The sequence below is a fragment of the Procambarus clarkii genome, chromosome 11 (genome assembly GCF_040958095.1).
Source record: "Procambarus clarkii isolate CNS0578487 chromosome 11, FALCON_Pclarkii_2.0, whole genome shotgun sequence".
Taxonomy (NCBI): domain Eukaryota; kingdom Metazoa; phylum Arthropoda; class Malacostraca; order Decapoda; family Cambaridae; genus Procambarus; species Procambarus clarkii.
The window spans coordinates 45,447,758-45,466,766 of record NC_091160.1 but is presented as its reverse complement, the minus strand read 5'-3'; the positions used below and the strand labels follow the sequence as shown (position 1 = coordinate 45,466,766).

The window sequence follows — 19,009 nt, the reverse complement described above, 5'->3', positions numbered from 1 at the left end:
GTGTCAACTGAAATCATGTCTACAACTCTCGGCTATCACAATAGCATATAAAAAAATATATAACTAGTTTTATTAAAAAAAAATTAAGTTTAAAAAAAATAGATTTTTTTCAATTTTATTTTTCTTATTTGTTTATTGGACGATTTGCACGAAACTTATACACCTGACTGTACGTAAGCCTATCTAAGGGTGCCAATTTTGAAAGAAATTGGTTGATGTCAACCTCGATCCGTTTGGGAGCCGGTCGGCCGAGCGGACAGCACGCGGGACTTGTGATCCTGTGGTCCTGGGTTCGATCCCAGGCGCCGGCGAGAAACAATGGGCAGAGTTTCTTTCACCCTACGCCCCTGTTACCTAGCAGTGAAATAGGTACCTGGGTGTTAGTCAGCTGTCACGGGCTGCTTCCTGGGGGTGGAGGCCTGGTCGAGGACCGGGCCGCGGGGGCACTAAAAGCCTCGAAATTATCTCAAGATAACAAGATAACCTCAGCCGCAGATGGCAGCACCTTAGACTTTGATTTATTTTTCAAGTAACATTTGTACTTTCGGTACTTTCGAAGTCGGTACTTTCGAGTCGGTACTTTCATTTTTATTCCATTTACATGAAACTTGCACCTTATATGTAACGTTTGTCTCTAAAAAGTGTAGGAAGCATTTTTTCCTAAGTTCATTTATTGATTCTATTTTATATATAGCAATAAACATGATATATTTGCATAATTTTTTTGGGGGAACTTTGACTATTTGTATTAGGAAAACTAAACATGTTTTGGAAAATCCCTAACTAAATATCCTTTATTATATGCTAAATGTGTCAGAAAAGTGTCATAGAATGATTGTATCTGAAAAGGTGAAAGGTCTCAAAGCATTTGAAAATGTAATATTCGTTGAAAAAAAAAAATCTCCTTTTCTATTTAGGCTACAGTACTGAAACTTGGAACAATTGCAGCCCTTTTCATATACAACTAGTCAAAAAATATTGGTTGACATTGAATAACTTTTTAGGAACTACTCTCTTGCCCCCTTAAGGACACATGGTTAATACAGTCAATGAACCTCGATTCGGTTAACATCCGGTTGGAACACATTTTCCATGCCAGATTTTCCCACCCGATTTGATGAACAAGAGTTCGCCAAAGCGGGGGATGTGTGGACGTGCTTAGGATATTGGTTCCCAGTTCATAGATGGCAGCAACATTATAAAAAACAGTTGGGGCCGTAGGGGAAAGCCACTGAGAATATTTTTAACCATGGTTTTTATATCCATTTGCAGAGGTTTTTGTTCAGTAAAGCATAGCCCCTTTTTCCTTTGAAAATGAGATTTTAAAACTAGGGTGTGGGGAAATATCCTAGATGTATGTAGTTAAATCTCTTTACAGATTTGTTCTCTTGGTAGTTGTCCTTTTATGACAGGTTGAAATTAAAGTTTATCTCGGTAAAATCAGTTCATAGAGTATGGGAAATATTAGGGTATAAATGGTAATTCGTAATGTGGCTCCAATCCCATTTGTTAATGATTTTTGTTAAAGGACTCGACATTACAAGAAATAGTTGGACTCTTGAGAAAGCTATCGAGGATGTTTAAAACCACAGTCTATGGTTTTTCATTGTGAGCTGGGAAGGCTTACGTTCACTCAGGGCCGTACTTTGGTGAAAGAAAAGTTTTGAGGCTGTGGACATGAGAAATAAGCTAGATGATAATTTTTTTTCCAGAAATGTTTATTTGATAGTTGTTTATAATATTACTGTACAGTATAGGAAAATTTTAATTTTAATCAAAGTGAAATTATCCGATAAGTTATGGAAGATGCATCCTGGAGGCAACTGTGATTGCAACAAATCCCTCACTGCAACTAGTTGGGTTCGGTCCCATATAGTTGATTAAACTGAGGTTGGACTGTACAGTAATTGGTTAACTCATTTTTGCAATGTTGTGTTAATTGGGAAACTCACTTTTTGACCAACATGTTGCAGATGATAGCTAATACAATACAATACAATACAGAATACAGACAGGCCTTTATTTCCTATAATAATTGGTAAGGTGTTGCTACTGACTCCAGGAGTGCTGTTTTCTAGGCATGACAATGGTATCTTGAGGTTATCTTGATGATTTTGGGGCTTAGCGTCCTGCGGCCTGGTCCTCGACCAGGCCTCCTTTCTGTTACAACCCCCCCCAGGAAGCAGCCCATAGCAGCTGTCAATCGGGTACCTATTTACTGCTAGGTAACGGGGGCAGCAAGGTGAAAGAAACATATTGCCCATTTGTCTATGCCTTCACCGGGAATCGAACTCGGAACCTCAGGACTATGAATCCAAAGCGCTGTCCACCCAGCTATCAGGCGCCCTGACCTAATGGTAGTGTTGTCTTTTTGTGAGCAGGCGGCCAAGTGGCGTCCTCTGGCGAGCGGGCGGTCAAGTGGCGTCCTCTGGTGAGCGGGCGGCCAAGTGGCGCCCTCTGGCGAGCGGGCGGCCAAGTGGCGTCATAATTACCCAACCCATACATGAAAAGGAAGCTGAAGTAGTTTCCATCCACTCCAGGTTCTCTCAAAGTTGCTTGAAGGGAGGGATGTTGCGTGATAGTCCTTTAATTTTTTTTAAATTGTTTTAGTTAGTGAATTGTTTAATTTGTATTGTGGAGACCTGATTCATTAGGAAAAAAACAATGTGTTGCACCAGACTATGGCACGTTTGGGATCATCCCGGACGTAGGTTCGAACCCTCATCACAGCCCTTGTGGATTTGTACATTGTTATTTGAAAGTTACGTCATATTTAGATGTACTATATATCATTGTGCAGATTCATCTGTAGTATTAGTATACTGTATGTGGATGACATAATAAATAAAAGTATTTTTTAATGCATTCATTCCCACCCCATGAATTTTGAAAATGGTGTAAAGAAAATGGTGTGTCCGCCTTAACTGAATCCACTTTGTTGCTGGAGTGTTAGTGCTTAAACATTTACTAACGAGACCATTTCTCTCCAAAGGTGAAGATGATTCCGAGGTATCTGGTGAATGTGAAGCGCCACCTACATCTAGACCCCGGCTGACTGCCACCCCTGAAGCTAACAACACTGCCAACCATGTTAACGACAGCCACCAGCTTTCTTCAGACTTGGTAGACGATACCCCAAAGGTGAACGGAATCAGCAATGGGTACGAGAGCGACAGCACCGGCATCAACGACGTCAACGATGAAGACGACGACGACGACGAAATGCCACCTGTGCCACCCATCAAGGAGCTGAGCCCCGAGGAACTGGCGGAGAAGATGAAGCTGGTCCATCGACTGCAGGTAGAGCTTCGCAATGAGGAGATGAAGCTGGTACTCCTCAAGAAGGTCAGGCAGTCCCAGGTGAGGCCTGCAGCCACAGCTAGTAGGGTTGATTTTGGGGGAGTCAGCATCAAATACTTTAGAACGCAAGTCATTCCAGGTTCATTCTGAGATTGGTGCCTGACTCAACACGTGACGGGTTCAGCTTGTTGAGACTTCAGTAATGCTTCATTTAAGTTATTTTCTTTGAAAGGGAATTTCAACTTGAAGTATTGTGGAAGGAACACGGCTGATCAGGTTGCAACTTTGAGGGTACGTCACATTACGTCAATTTCCCTCCTAGCTGCTTCGATAAATTTCTTTAGTGGCATTTTAAATGAGGAGCAATTGATGTATACTAAACATAGTGGCTGAACAGACTGAGCAAGAGACCAATCTTAGATTTGAACAGAATTGAGTTCTAAAATTTGGCCAATGTAATTTTTGATATGCCTAGAACATTTAGGTATTTAAGGGAGTCACCCATTTTGTTGAGGCGCAGGTCACATAGGAAGCTGCTAGACTTGATTATGGTTCTTGTAGCCGGATAACGTTTGCAGTTAGTCAAAATGCAAAGGTTGTGAGTGGAATGGGGATTCCATGGTTGACACGATTGCAACTTTTCCGTACTAACTTCACTTTTTGTCTCGGTGTTTAGTACACATGGTGTTTGCTGAAACCTCTTACCCTCAGTATATGGGTCTTCTCAACTTTGCTCTAACTTTCTTTGGTGTTTGTAGCTCTCATTAACTAGTCATTTGTTGTATTTTTATTTCCTTTAAATACAATATAATTTTTTTTGTATACACTATAGAATATTGTAGTTGCTTATACTGTAGTTTAAGTAAAAGTACTGTACCCTTTCCCACTTGACTCTGGCTTAATTTCACTGGAACATTGTACAGTACTGATAATGTAGTACTTGCATGAAAGATCGGTGTGTTTGTGTAATATATATATATTGATGTATAGAATATAAAAAAAAAAAAGAAAGAAAAACTGATCATATATAATTGCTTACTCTGGTAACATGTCAAATGTCTCTTGTCACATGCGTGTCGGTGTTGCAGGTGATGAAGGAGAATGTGAGTGCAACTGCTAATGATGCCAAAACTGCACTGACCAAGCTTCCGTCGAATACTACGGCCACTAAGCTGCCGCCCTCACAACCTCCGCCTCTCATTAAACATGACTTGGGTGCCAAGGTGGGGCTCCCATCATTGTTTCTGTGGACTAAAGCACCTTTTAGGCATTCTAGTCTTCATGGTCACTTGTAGTTCAATTTTTCATTGATTTGTACCATTGTGTGCTACAGTAGAGTCTTGTCCCAAATGGTTTTTACACCACTGGAGTTTCTTTGCATTATTCACTCTACACTTTCAGCTTATTCAGTAGGTGAGGTTTTTTTTTTTTTTTTGTTAAATATTTTTTTTACACTTTTATCTCTTTTACATAACATTTTCATTCACATAATTTGTGTTCAACAGTCTGTCTGTCTGTCTCTCTCTTTTTTGACATCAGAATCACATGACCTATACTTTGTAAATTTGGTGCCTAAACTGGTCGATCATTTTAAATACCTTGATCGTGTGATTGAAGTTCAGAGGAGAGGAAGTCAGCAAAGTCAGTAGTGCAATGGCAGTCGTGGCTAGAAAAAAAAGAAAAGAATTGATGCTGCCAAAAGGCTGCATTTGGGAACGTGGTGCTATCTCCTATGTTCGGATGTTTGCGAGAGAATGCTGTGATGTTAGAGAGATAAGAATATATTGATAAGATAAGAAATATATAATTCATCAAATATATATTTATCAATTCAGTTTATTTGATATGAAATATTTTGGGATCAACCGTAGACATCAAGAGAAAACTAGATTGCCTTCTAAAAGAAGTACCAGACCAAACGGGCTGTGGTGTATATGTGGGCCTGCTGGCTGCTCCAAGCAACAGCCTGGTGGACCAAGCTCTTGCAAGTCAAGCTCAGCCTCAGGCCGGGCTTGGAGTAGAAGAACTCCCAGAACCCCATCAAGCAGGAGAATGCTGTGATGTTTGAGAGAGAATGCCATGAAAGTAACCCCATCCAGCAGGAGAATGCTGTGATGTTTGAGAGAGAATGCCATGAAAGTAACCCCATCCAGCAGGAGAATGCTGTGATGTTTGAGAGAGAATGCCATGAAAGTAACCCCATCCAGCAGGAGAATGCTGTGATGTTTGAGAGAGAATGCCATGAAAGTAACCCCATCCAGCAGGAGAATGCTGTCATGTTTGAGAGAGAATGCCGTGAAAGTAACCCCATCCAGCAGGAGAATGCTGTCATGTTTGAGAGAGAATGCCGTGAAAGTAACCCCATCCAGCAGGAGAATGCTGTGATGTTTGAGAGAGAATGCTGTGAAAGTAACCCCATCCAGCAGGAGAATGCTGTGATGTTTGAGAGAGAATGCCGTGAAAGTAACCCCATCCAGCAGGAGAATGCTGTCATGTTTGAGAGAGAATGCCATGAAAGTAACCCCATCCAGCAGGAGAATGCAGTCATGTTTGAGAGAGAATGCCGTGTAGAAGAACTCCCAGAACCCCATCAAGCAGGAGAATGCTGTCATGTTTGAGAGAGAATGCCGTGAAAGTAACCCCATCCAGCAGGAGAATGCTGTCATGTTTGAGAGAGAATGCCGTGAAAGTAACCCCATCCAACAGGAGAATGCTGTCATGTTTGAGAGAGAATGCCGTGAAAGTAACCCCATCCAGCAGGAGAATGCTGTGATGTTTGAGAGAGAATGCCGTGAAAGTAACCCCATCCAACAGGAGAATGCTGTCATGTTTGAGAGAATGCCGTGAAAGTAACCCCATCCAGCAGGAGAATGCTGTCATGTTTGAGAGAGAATGCCGTGAAAGTAACCCCATCCAGCAGGAGAATGCCGTCATGTTTGAGAGAGAATGCCGTGAAAGTAACCCCATCCAGCAGGAGAATGCTGTGATGTTTGAGAGAGAATGCCGTGAAAGTAACCCCATCCAGCAGGAAAATGCTGTGATGTTTGAGAGAGAATGCCGTGAAAGTAACCCCATCCAGCAGGAGAATGCTGTCATGTTTGAGAGAGAATGCCGTGAAAGTAACCCCATCCAGCAGGAGAATGCCGTCATGTTTGAGAGAGAATGCCGTGAAAGTAACCCCATCCAACAGGAGAATGCTGTGATGTTTGAGAGAGAATGCCGTGAAAGTAACCCCATCCAACAGGAGAATGCTGTGATGTTTGAGCAACCCGTCCTCTTAAAAAGAACGTCACTTTTGGCTGGTATGCGCACTATGGCCAAATTTGGACGTAATTTGAAATGAAATCGACTCACAAAAGTGACGTTCTGTTCCGTTTTCTATTTGAGTCGTCCGGCGTACGCGCAGAGGTTATAAGAGGACACTTTAAATTAACGTTTTTCATAACGTTTTGAAACTTTATGAGAATTTCCTGCCCATCTAACCTATCAGAGGACCCTTAACTTACTGTTGTTGAAAAAAAAATCCCAAATTTATTTTCATATTTTTTTCAATTTCAAATTACGTCCAAATTCGGCCATACGGGCAAACGGCCAAAAGCGACGTTCTTTTTAAGAGGACAGGTTGGTTTGAGAGAGAATGCCGTGAAAGTAACCCCATCCAGCAGGAGAATGCCGTCATGTTTGAGAGAGAATGCCGTGAAAGTAACCCCATCCAGCAGGAGAATGCTGTCATGTTTGAGAGAGAATGCCGTGAAAGTAACCCCATCCAGCAGGAGAATGCTGTCATGTTTGAGAGAGAATGCCGTGAAAGTAACCCCATCCAGCAGGAGAATGCTGTCATGTTTGAGAGAGAATGCCGTGAAAGTAACCCCATCCAACAGGAGAATGCCGTCATGTTTGAGAGAGAATGCCGTGAAAGTAACCCCATCCAGCAGGAGAATGCCGTCATGTTTGAGAGAGAATGCCGTGAAAGTAACCCCATCCAGCAGGAGAATGCTGTCATGTTTGAGAGAGAATGCCGTGAAAGTAACCCCATCCAGCAGGAGAATGCAGTCATGTTTGAGAGAGAATGCCGTGAAAGTAACCCCATCCAGCAGGAGAATGGTGTCATGTTTGAGAGAGAATGCCGTGAAAGTAACCCCATCCAGCAGGAGAATGGTGTCATGTTTGAGAGAGAATGCCGTGAAAGTAACCCCATCCAGCAGGAGAATGGTGTCATGTTTGAGAGAGAATGCCGTGAAAGTAACCCCATCCAGCAGGAGAATGGTGTCATGTTTGAGAGAGAATGCCATGAAAGTAACCCCATCCAGCAGGAGAATGCTGTCATGTTTGAGAGAGAATGCCGTGAAAGTAACCCCATCCAGCAGGAGAATGCTGTCATGTTTGAGAGAGAATGCCATGAAAGTAACCCCATCCAGCAGGAGAATGCTGTCATGTTTGAGAGAGAATGCCGTGAAAGTAACCCCATCCAGCAGGAGAATGCCGTCATGTTTGAGAGAGAATGCCGTGAAAGTAACAATCAAAAGTCAAAGGAGAGCTGCTGTGGATGACTGCGACTGTTAAATGTGATATCGTTAAAGTGAGGAAAACATAAACCGTGCTGCAATTGGTGTTAGGCTGACTGGTGTTATCGTGTGTGTAAGATAAAGGGACTTTATTTGAACTCTGTAAAGGATATAGATTATGTTGGTAAATCTGTAATTTACCCATATAAGGAGATTGTTTCTTGGGAGTCTGGTGTCATTGTTCTGTACATCATCATTTTCACATACATTTTCTTTTGTCTTTAATACAACTTTACAAGAATATATATATGTATTATTTTTTACTTTTATTACAGTCTATATACTTTACAGCAATCTTTATCAGTCAAATTCCTTTGTAAATATTCATTTATTTTGTGAAGTCTTTCCTAATCCTTTTATTGTTTCCGAGCTTAAATTTGTCGAGTGCTTGGTGTATTTTGAACATGCATGCACCATCTCGGATTTGTGAAGCTGGAAGCTGTCTTTAATTTTTGCTCGTAATCTTAGAATTTTTGTACAGTTTGTAGTTTACCCTCTAGAGTTCACTACACTTCAGGTGCTCATTTTCAAGTCATACTACCTGAGCTCTACATTATTTTCATTAATAACCCTGAACTTGGGCAGTATTTGAGTCAATATTGGAACTGTACATTGGGATGGAAACCATGCCCCTGAACTCCTCTGGTGCACTACACACTGGACTATGATAGCCTCAAAAGTATCTTGGCCAGAAATACTACACGACTTACATTGTACACCTTCAGTATTTTCTCGGCTATATTATGTTCTTGGGATTTCATTATTCTTGAGCAATATTTACTCAACATTTCATCCATTTTCCTTTACCATCTTGGCTTCGTTGTTTCCGTCTTTGTGTACTCTGTTCCTTATTTACCTATTTGGTCACTGACCTTTGGCTTTCCAGCATCAAATGATATTCTGAAATTACCAGCAGTCTCGCTAGTGCTTTGACATTTAATATTTCCCTTAATCTCTCATCTACTGACATCATTTTTTTTTTAGATATGTTTTTGTTGAGAAAAAAGTAAGGTTGCACGATGGAGTCTGGGATGCAATTTCAACCCCATTGTATGGTCATATTTTCTCACATAAATCCCGTTGGGGATTTCATTGTGCTTCTGTTCGTCACGTCGCTTCCTTTCGATTACGTTGTGTGAGGAGCATTAATAAAAAATAAGGAAAGCAGAAGAATAACTTGTCTTTCTTAGTCTAATTAAAACCACTTGAATTACTAAACCATACATAGAATGTCTGATTAAAATTAATGAGAAATGTACAGACTACTACCATCACAGATATTACTGCTGCTATATTGTCATCACCTGCTGCTGCTGTTCTTACCACTTGGCTCTTACCTATGTGTGCTTGTGGATAGGGAGGCTTGACTTTTGTGGGCCCCCACTTTACTTTTGTGTCTGGTGCACTGCCAATCTCTATTTTCTGTGACTTCAGCTTTTGAAGTTGGGGATTGAATTGGTCTCTGCTAACTATTCCTTGTACACTGATGGAGTGTCCATGTGGTTCATTTGTCTCTAGTTTCAACCTGTGCAAACTTCTAGTTGCAATCTGATTTTGAGAAAATATTTAGGCAGTACAATGGGATGAAACCCACGTCCCTAGACTCGCTAGGCATGCACACTTCAACTGAACCATGATAGTTTCCTCGGATTTCGTTTTCTCCATGTTGTCTCGGGGTCTTGCACGTGACAAAGTACCTCTGAATTCGCTCGGAGTTTGTAGATTCTGTTAGTCCTCATAGCTCTAGTCAAGGTTCTGAAAGGCTGTTTTTTTTTTCTGTCTGCAAACCTTGCTTTTGCTTACTCCTCATCTAGTCTAGTACAGTGACTATTAAACTCCTGTTAAATTGTTTTCCCAGATACTGTACTGTAACCATACTAATTATTCCCTTGGCTGTGCATGGATGAATAATGTAACAACCTATGTTAACTTCCCTATCATTGTCTCTGGGAAAATTGTGTTTTATTTATATACACTGTATATACCTTTTTTAATACAGGAGGATACAGAATATGCATACACCACACACTCGCACGCATACACCACACTCTCGCACGCATACACCACACACTCGCACGCATACACCACACACTCGCACGCATACACCACACACTCGCACGCATACACCACGCGCTCGCACGCATACACCACGCACTCGCACGCATACACCACGCACTCGCACGCATACACCACGCACTCGCACGCATACACCACACTCTCGCACGCATACACCACACTCTCGCACGCATACACCACACTCTCGCACGCATACACCACTCTCTCGCACGCATACACCACACTCTCGCACGCATACACCACACTCTCGCACGCATACACCACACTCTCGCACGCATACACCACACTCTCGCACGCATACACCACACTCTCGCACGCATACACCACACTCTCGCACGCATACACCACACTCTCGCACGCATACACCACACACTCGCACGCATACACCACACACTCGCACGCATACACCACACTCTCGCACGCATACACCACACTCTCGCACGCATACACCACGCACTCGCACGCATATACCACACGCTCAAATAAAAACAAATTGAGCGTGTAAGGTGTGCAAGTTTTTGTTACAATTTTTAATGCTTACTATTTAAAATACTTAAACGTACAGACAAACTGGTTGCAGTAATTCTTACCTTTACGTACAATCTTAATTCTTAACTTACCAGAAGACCACTATCTCAAGTGGCCTTGATGAGGATAGGAAGCTGGTGACTTGTCAAAGGTCCCACCATTTGTACTGATAATTTTATCGAGCTGGATTTTAAAAACAAGCGGTATTTTGGCAATAACTACTTTGGTGAGTGGGCAGTTTCACAGGTTTATAACCCTACGAGTGAAAAAACATCTCCTGTTTTCTGTCCTACATTGTGGATTGTTGAGCTTGAAACAATTTATCTTTGGTACATCTGACCTTTTAAAGAAGTTGTCTGGATCAATGTCCTCCAATAAATCTTTATTTCTTTAGTTTCAAGTGGCAGAATCATGAATGGGGAAAGATCATAAAATACATCCACTATGACTTAAAACTTTGCCTGGCCCAACGGGCCACCTGCAGAGCATCGCAAGGTAGGCCAGGCGTTGGCCGTGACCTCACAACCCAATGTTAAACTCTCTCTCTCTCTCACGATGTTTATACTTACTAATAAGAATAAGTCAAAATTAATTGTTGACAGCGTTGATGTCATCCCTTAAACTGCATGTATTGTTTTAATGATTCCATGAACCTCATCACAATGCCAAAGTGTTAATATGTTGGATTAAAAATAATCTATTAATGATTTGTATATATATTTGAGTTATACCAGATGGTTGCTGTGGTAGACAAGAGCCTCCTGGGCCTATGGACAGAATCACGCAGCCAGAGCATGGACGGCACTGGCACAAAAGTGATTTTTTGAATACTTGTCGGGTCGTATTGCGTCACGGAGAGATGTGAGCATACTTAATCCAGACAGAAATAACCAGCAGAAGGCTCACTATTCCAAGCACTACGTGGTGTTACAGTGACTGCCAAGGAGCACTCTTGCTGACTGCTAGCTGGCTGGTTGGTTGGCTCAGTCTGTTGCTACACCCAGTCACAATTAAATGTGGAATTTTTCAAGGCGAAGGCGATAGTTTCAAAAGTAAATGTAAGAAAAGATTGCCATGCGGTGAACTACTGATGGCCTAAAAGCGGAACTTAGAGCAGATGCTTGACACTTTAAGAACATCTAGGCCAATATATATGTGTAGATAGGGTTCACAGACTGCTGACTTTTCGCACTTCACGTTCTTCCTGACTAGTCACAATTGTGGTTCATGCTGGCAAAGAGCAATAAACAGATTTTAACGCTTATGCTATGCAGGAATCTGATTTAAAGTAAAGTCATCCACCCTGATTGGTACTAATATTGCCAATATTTAAATTTACTTGGATTTTTACTACAGGTTAGTGCAATTTTTTCTTAGGATGGCAAAATGTTTTGGCTGGACATTATTCCTCATTCTGAACCACCTGTGTAAAGCCGTCATATATAAGTTGAAATGGATTAATATAAATGAAAATTTAAAGTTGCAAACATATGTTCGTACCAAAATACATCGTAGGAAATAGCATTACAATATTGTAATGACACGAGTCGCTGATATAACCAATGTAGCACAGCTTTACAATAAGGCACAACACTTGAGTTACTTAATTCTGTACATACTCTAGGCCACACGAGGAATTCAACATTGGAACTATATAAAATCTAAGCCACTTGGTTCTCAGGACACACATTCTCTAAATCTTTGTTGCCAACTCTCACTCAACATCTTGTAGACAGCCATCACCTGAGGACATAAACATTTGCATGCATTATTTACATTTTCAAAATCCAGGAGTTTTGGGAACAAAATTACTTTACTGGTAATGTATACAGTTATACTGGTTGCTATGCAGTTATAGGAACTTCGTTAAACATTTTGCAAAGTTTCATTTGATGAAACGTTGATTCATCAAATTCAGTTCAGTGTCTTTCCAGTTGTCACCTTGTAACAATAGTGCTGCTTGGCAATTCATGTGAAGCCAAGTAGGGCTCGGACATGGTAAAGATATGCAAGGAAATCACACTAACATGATATATCGATGAGAAAATGAACTGGACTAATGTGGAGATTTGATCTAGCAATTTTGATAAGCATTACTATGTCAGGATGTAAGGTTTAGGGTCACAGGTGGGAATAGCTGGTTAAGATCTCACATTGCTCCAAATGATTTTCTCGTCGTGAAGATGCCTGTTACAACTGGTGTCACGTCTTGACATCATACCCCAGCTGTGTGATTGTGACCATGAGACTAGCAGGACTTTGCCCAACATATGCCAATATTTCTAATGAATGTGTTGCCATTTCAGGCCTCATCTTCGGCAATACCAGCACACATTAAGGCGTCGCGTGAATATAAACAACAGATAAAAAATATGACTTCTGCAGCATCTGCAGAAGCGTTATCACCGAGTGCACTACAAGCCCAAAAACATCTCCTGGCTAGGGGTGAGTGTGCGAAACATCTTGTAATGCAACCATATTAGTTCTCTGGGAGGCGATATTGATTGCATTTGCACAATATGATAGAAATGAAAATAGAAAATGGGGTCTCTATGGGGGGGGGGGTAATGTACATAATCAGATTGGTATAATATTTAGAATTTGTAAGTGTGATCTGAGTAGTAGTGGGAGAAACAAGCCCTGAAAGTAACATAATGGGTGGAGTGGTCTCACAGAATGGCATATGACAATGATTGGAGATTAAAAAGCCTGGTACAGTGAAGCTACTTATTACTAATACATTAAAGTTAAGGGTATTTTTAACGGATAGCTTTCTCACAGGCTGTACACGAGTCAGGGCTAGTGTTGCTGTAAAATTTTTGAATTATTTGAAATATTAAGGGTATAGTCAGGAATTATTAACCTAGGGGTTTTGGACACATCAGTGGAGATGACAGTGTTGGAGGCAGGAAATTAAATACTAAAAAAAGAATGTTGCAGAGTATATACTAATATTTGTTTTATTGGAAATGAATTGTGATACAAATAAAATATGTTAACAGGCTGTCAACATTTGCCCATCCAGCTCCCATAAGGGTTGAAATGGCCATTTCTACCCGTGTGTTTAGATAAGGAATTATCTGGGCAGAAATAACAGCCAAATTACAATTACAGTGCATATCGACAAAAATTTTAACAAAATGGTACAGCTGTCTAAATTGCTAAAAAAAAATGCAATAAAACTATGGTCCCTCTATATCAAATAAAACATTAATGACATGTAAGGAGACAAAGACTTTTCAACACATTCTAAACATAAAGGCCATAACTTCTCACTTTATTTAAGAGAAAACTTGATGAAACCTTCAGAGGATACCTAATCATCCAGGCTATGACTCATAAGTCAGACTGTGAGCAGCCACATGTGCTGGTCAAATCCAGGGATCCCATCACAATGGTTGTACGCTTCAAGTTACTTTTGTTGTCCCGTCTTGAGTACTGCTCAGTACTCACTTTCCCCCTTCAGAGCAGGAGGATTGCTGAAATAGAGGGAATACAGAGATGAACATATACTGCATACATAGACACAATAAAGCACCTAAATTTTTGGGATCATCTCAAAGCTCTTCAAATGTACTCACTTGAAAGGAGACGAGAGAGATTTCACATAATATACATGTGGAAAATACTGGAGGGCCAGGTCACAAATCTACACAGTAATATAACGTACTGGAGTGAACAATATGGAAGAAAATGTGGAATAGAACCAGTGAAGGGCAGGGATGCCATAGGCACAGAGAACACTGTATAAACATCAGAGGTCCACGGTTATTCAACATCCTCCCAGCAAGGATAAGAAATATTGCCGGAACAACCGTGGACATCTTCAAGAGAAAACTAGATAGTTTTCTTTGAGTGCCGGGCCATCTGGGCTGTGGTGGGTATGTGGGCCTGCAGGCCACTCCAAGCAACAGCATGAACCCCATCCAGCAGGTATCACTTGACACGTTTATTTGCAGCCATCTTTTTCCCATGTATTCGTTTCTTTTTAATAAGTTGTGTACGTTTTCATGAAACTACTGTTTTCAATGCCCCCTCTCCTTTCTCATCAATGTGGGGGGTTCACACTAAGATCCAGTTAGTATTTAAGCTTTTTATCTTTATATCTCAAATATTTCAAAAAGATCTTGAAGTTTTGTAGCTTCAAGGCCAATTGATGTTGAAGCTGACTTAGTTTTGGGATAATCAGGGTTACCCTGCATGAACTTGTACACTGTAGTCAAGTTGGGTATATACAAGGGTTTTGTTAATCAGAATAATGCCTCAAATTTAATTAGGTTTATTACAGCTGCTCTCACTTGTTTGAGCTATTTTCAAGAACTGATACACTGCTTAAACCTAGAAGTGTGTTCTTTACCAAGAAAGAACAGGCCATTGTCTTTATCAGCAAGCAGAGCATTGGCTAGGAAACCTTGGTCCTTGTTGTTGAATACGGTTTATAGAAATGTGAGCAAGTTGGCTAGGCAAAATGTATTTAACGATGCTGCGAGGACTCAAGTTAATAAGTACTTTATCGAAGCGTTTCATTGTTTTGGGGAACTTCCTAATATATAAATGAATTGCTTAGTAAAATCAGGCATTTAAATTGATGGAGTGGGTATTTCTTTAGTGTTTTAGTTTCATTTATCTTGAGATAAGCATAGTATTTTGTACTCTGCCGATGATTACAGTATCAAGCTGGAAGATTGTGACTGTTTATGAAGTGGCTGCACTTGTGTTCTGATGATAGTACTGCTATAAAGGAGTATCACTTAACATTTGAGATAGCCTTCAACATTAACCTCTAGGCTACCCACCTGCTTGTAGCTAACAACCTCCCAGTACACAAGGAAAAAAAAAAGAATTAACAAACATTTTTAATTCTAAATTTGTTAAAAGTGCATTCCCTGATCGTGGAAAAAAATGATTTGTTTGCCACTTTGGCCATGAAGGAGGAAGGAAGTTTCCCAATTCCCGAAAGTTGCATTGAGCCTTGCCCCTGTGGTGATCTCCCTTGGGTTAGGCATGGGGGACGAAATATTTTTACATATTTTCAGTAATTTTTTTAAATAGCGAGTCAGTTGAGAAATTTATTTAATAAAATACGTCTAACATTGGTGTGTTCAGATATATAGGAGTTGCTAATATGCGCACTGTGTTATATTTATATATACACACACACACACATATACCAAGCAGTTGTGGTTGGTGTAATTATCTGGTATCTAGTTATAGAGTTCATCCTAGCCCCACATGTTTTTCAAGAAATTTTAACACTTATTGAATATATTGTTTGTTTTCTTAGGTAACATTGAGGTCCTGCTACATGAGACACAGATTTACAAAACTGCACCTATGTGCTGTGAATGTCTGCCTCCCTCTGTGAACACCATAACCCACATTGTGTTCTCTGATATCTGAACCGTGTACAAAGTATTTATCACAGTCTGTACATTCTATGAGAGCATTGTTGCAAAATATTCTCAGTTCATTATTTATTTCCTCATTAAGTGATGGTGAGGGCACAAGCTGCACAGCAGTGCTGTGAGGTGCAGCAGCAGCATGTGCTACCTCTTGTCCCCCCATTCAGTTGTTGTTGTTGTTATAGGTTCAGCTACTCGGAACAGGTTCCAAGTAGCACAGGCTATGGTGAGGGAGGGAGGGAATTATCAGGGGAAAGCGCCAAGTCCTTACGACACTATAGCACTGGGAAGGGGTCATGATAAGGATTTGGGATGGATGGGGGGGGGAAAGGAATGGTGCCCAACCACTTGGATGGTCGGGGATTGAACGCCGACCTGCATGAAATGAGACCGTCGCTCTACCGTCCACCCCAAGTGGTTGGACGGGCTATGGTGAGCCCGTAGTGGACTTACCTGGCACAAGAGCGGTGCGCCCACTCAGTAATGAGGCACTCGCACCCAGGAGTGGTGCCCATGGATTTTTTTTCTCAAGATGGCATCTACTGGAGGCCTGAGGAAGCACATGTGTGCTCCATGTATGTGCAGGACTTTGAAATCTTACTCAAGATATAAAAAAAAAATGCTAGATAAAATAAAATGACCTTTGTTACTCTGCACACCTCCAATGAAGCGACACTGGTTGTTATGCACAATTGAGTGGTTAATAGAATAGTTATTTTGTAGGGAATTTGGTCATAATTGTTTGTTAAACAGCAAAGTGTGTGTAGGAAATGGTGCTCATATTAATGCTCAGAGCATAAATGCACACTTGTGCGAAAGACCTAGCAATTAAAAAATTATTTTGTTAAATTATCCAACAATTTTAATGTTGATAGTATCAAGGAATCCTCAAACAGTGTTGCAGGGTTAATTTATTGCCAATTTTTTCAGATGTAAATTGTATACCAAACATATAAGCATTAAGTATGGTGGTTGAGAATTAGATAGCTTTAGTATGGAAGTAAACGAACAAACTGACTGACAGACAGATAGATGAATTTCAGTCAAGATTCATTTTTTTCCTCAGGTACTACTTTAACTAGTACTGGTGGCGGGAATGGTTCCAGCAACAGCAGCAGCAAGTCCAGTAATGGAGGTAGTAGCAGCAGTTCCAGCAATATGATAACGGGACTACCCCCCAATCTAAATCTTCCATTCAATTTGTCGCGCGAAGTGGAGATCATCCGTAAAGATTCTCCGGCGTCGTCGTCGTCTCCGGGCCCTGGGCCGTTGGACTCGCCCTCACAGGTGTCCATCTCCAAGGTGCGGACGTCTACCCCTCACCCCACACATCCATCAGCCGACCGTGCCCTCATTAAGGTTCGCACATCACCCTCATGCTGCAGCTCGGCCAGGCTTGCTCTTGTATTATTTCTCTTTAGTTATATGTTTTGCTATACCAGTTTTTCTGATTTGGGGAAGTTACTCTTATTAATGGAAATGCTTTGTTTTATGGCATGATCTTTAATAAGATAATGAGCCCTAAATATAGGAAGTTATTTGCCATTTTTTTTATTCTTTTTTGGTTGTAAGTTTATTTGTTGAATTGATTTAAATTTTTTAATTATGAGTATTTCAAGAACAGATAGTCCTGGAAAGTGATTTTCTTTTTATTTGCATTTTATATTTATTTCATTACATACATATATATATATACACACGTTTATGTATTCATTCAACATGTCGGCAATCCATGAAAAGCGTTACTTATGATTAATGAATGTGTATCTAACTATACGCAATAAAACATGATATAGCTAAGAGAAGTTTTGGAGCAGACAAGCGGGACCGAACCAGCATCCTGGGTCACACCACACGTGCACTTCACCCATGGACCACGATATGCTTAAAAATTATGCAACTGCCTTTATAGGTTATATATTTTGAGTGCATGCACAACATATATAAATGTGGCTACTACTTTGTGTGTGTAATGAGGCATCTTGCACATCGTGGCATTTGCAAGTCATTTTTGTTTGTACTTCTAACTTCATTCGTGTTGGCGTGGACAGGAGGTCTGTGTATGGTGTGTGTAATTACCTAAGTATTTACTATTTGTGTCTGCAGAATAGAGATATTAACTCTTAGACACCGCTTTTGTAACCCAATCTGTTTTTCCTCTATTATAGCCACAACATATATTTCCTTCTACACACACACACGCACGCACGCACGCACGCAAGCAAGCAAGCAAGCAAGCAAGCAAGCACGCATGCGTGCGTGCACACACATTCCCAGGAAGCAGCCCGTAGCAGCTATGCAACTACCAGGTACTCATTTACTGCTAGGTGAATAGGTGCATCAGGGTGAAAGAAACTGCCCATTTGTTTCTGCCTCCGCCAGGAATTGATCCCGGGCCATTAGGACTACGACCCCCGAGCGCTGTCCACTCATCCGCGAGGCCCCTAAGAGTGTGTGTGTGTGTGCATTTATCAAAGTGTAGTTACAGGATGAGAGCTACACTCTTGTCCTGTCTTCCCAGCACTCGTCTTATACCGCTTTGAAACAGACAGTTTTGGCCTACACCACTTTCTCACTAAACTTATTCTACCACTGCTTGCAAAACAAAACTTTCTCAATATTTTTTTTGGCACTTTTGTTTCCTTAGCGTGAGTCTTATGACCTTGCGTTCTTGAGGTTGCTGGTTTCAGAAATTCCTCTTGTCAGTTTGGTCGGTTCCTGTTATTATTTTGTAAGTGGCAGTCATATCGCCTCTCTTTTCCTTATATCTTCTGGTGTTGGCATATATAACATCGTTGACCAGACCACACATTAGAAGTTGAAGGGACGACGACGTTTTGGTCCGTCCTGGACCATTCACAATCGACTTGAGAATGGTCCAGGACGGACCGAATGTCGTCGTCCCTTCAACTTCTAGTGTGTGGTCTGGTCAACATACTTCAGCCACGTTATTGTGACTCATCGCCTGTATATAACATCTATACTGGCCTCCCTTCATAACTCTTGTTGTCCAGTTCTGGAAGTCATTTTTGTAATGGGTGTGTAGGGGGGTGGGGATGGGGGCGTGCATAAGCCAAGGAATCGAAGGCTGGGATCCGTGATTACGGGTTGAGACCGAAGCCACCGGTGCCAAGCAGC

General features: G+C 41.1%; 1 protein-coding gene across 50 annotated transcripts in view; it reads left to right on the top strand.

The window, feature by feature from the left end:
- Positions 1 to 19,009, top strand: part of LOC123758408 (transcriptional repressor p66-alpha) — a 137,745-nt gene that overhangs the window by 91,761 nt on the left and 26,975 nt on the right. For 28 of the 50 annotated variants that reach the window (XM_069322779.1, XM_069322759.1, XM_069322744.1 and 25 more), the window contains exons 4-7: positions 2,993 to 3,360; positions 4,389 to 4,523; positions 12,776 to 12,914; positions 16,938 to 17,230. In XM_069322779.1, coding sequence (XP_069178880.1) covers positions 2,993 to 3,360; positions 4,389 to 4,523; positions 12,776 to 12,914; positions 16,938 to 17,230 — 935 coding nt within the window. Of the gene's footprint in view, positions 1 to 2,992; positions 3,361 to 4,388; positions 4,524 to 12,775; positions 12,915 to 16,919; positions 17,231 to 19,009 lie in introns of all 50 variants that reach the window. The other 22 variants (XM_069322740.1, XM_045742775.2, XM_069322773.1 and 19 more) reach the window with 5 other exon arrangements.